Source organism: Atta cephalotes, assembly GCF_000143395.1.
Source record: "Atta cephalotes unplaced genomic scaffold scaffold00742, whole genome shotgun sequence".
Classification (NCBI taxonomy): Eukaryota; Metazoa; Arthropoda; class Insecta; order Hymenoptera; family Formicidae; genus Atta; species Atta cephalotes.
Genome location: NW_012130806.1, coordinates 2,793 through 3,902, shown reverse-complemented (window position 1 = coordinate 3,902; position 1,110 = coordinate 2,793). Strand labels below are relative to the sequence as shown.

The following is a 1,110-nucleotide window of genomic DNA, read 5'->3' as shown; positions in this document are numbered from 1 at the left end:
AAAGAAGAAAAATGAACTATGTAAGTTCAGCTAAAAGAAAAAATATCTATAATAAATTTGTTACCTGGTGGTCCATATAGCAGTACACCTTTAGGCTGCGCAATTCCAAGAGCATCAAATAATTCTGGATGCTTGACAGGCAATTCTATAACCTCTTTAATCTCCTTTATCTGTTTATCTAAACCTCCAACCATTTCATATGTAGAATCCGGCACTTTCTCTACCATCATAAGAGAGACGAGCGGATCGACTTTATTCGGTAGTATTTTATGCAGAGTATAACTTTCATTACGCAGAGCAACACGCGAGTTTGGAGTCACATCATTGATGTCGATGTTTTTGTCTATATCCACTACAAATTTGCCTTCTGGATGTACTTTGACTAAGACTTTCTTCTTATCCATAGGTTTAACTACTTCTCCTACATAGGAACCCTGTTCTTGTAGGAGTTGTAATTCTTCCCGTAGCATGCGCACTAAGAAAAAAACAATTAAAGAACATTCGACATTCATAGTCAATTCTTATATTTAAGACTCTTAAATATGATCTTAAAATAAACTAATCAAAGAGCCATATTAGCAGCTTTTATAAATCAATGACATACACCAATGACATTTGCATTATCAAAACAAAATAGTCACCTTTTGCGTTGAGTTCATTACGTTGTGCTTGCAATCTTCTTAAATTTTGACTTTTCTCAGCAACAATTAATTGTAATTCCTCAATCTTTGTAATGTAATATGGTTTAAAGCCTTCACCTTTAGCATTCTTCTCGTCGATATCCATCTGCAAAATTTCAGAATGTTCAGTTACAGATAGGAAAAATATTTTCAGTCGCTGGCGTATTAATAAAAATATTAAACATTTTTCTTACCTTATTTGTGAGAGTCATGATTGAGCAGAGGAACAAATATTTTGCAGATAGATATTGAATGTTATCTTTATTTAGTAAAAGAAATAATGTCGGCACGACTTAACCTTACTTGCTCCAAAAATCACTTGTCACTTGCCATCTTCTTAGCCGACATTAAGCTCGATTTATATGAGCAGCAATTTGTAGTCATTTTTCATTTGTGAGCTCACACTCACACAAACAAAAGGAATGAAGCC

The 1,110-nt window shown here is 33.7% G+C and overlaps 1 protein-coding gene across 1 annotated transcript; it reads right to left on the bottom strand.

Annotated features, from left to right (window-relative positions):
• Positions 1-64: 64 nt before the first annotated feature.
• On the bottom strand, positions 65-892 carry LOC105625300 (26S protease regulatory subunit 8; the record flags this gene model as incomplete). The annotated part of the gene is made up of 3 exons (XM_012206637.1): positions 875-892; positions 642-786; positions 65-475 (listed from the first exon to the last, which is right to left on the bottom strand). Coding segments are annotated over exons 1-3 (574 nt in total), but the record flags the coding sequence as incomplete, so codon positions are not given.
• Between the last annotated feature and the right edge of the window lie 218 nt (positions 893-1,110).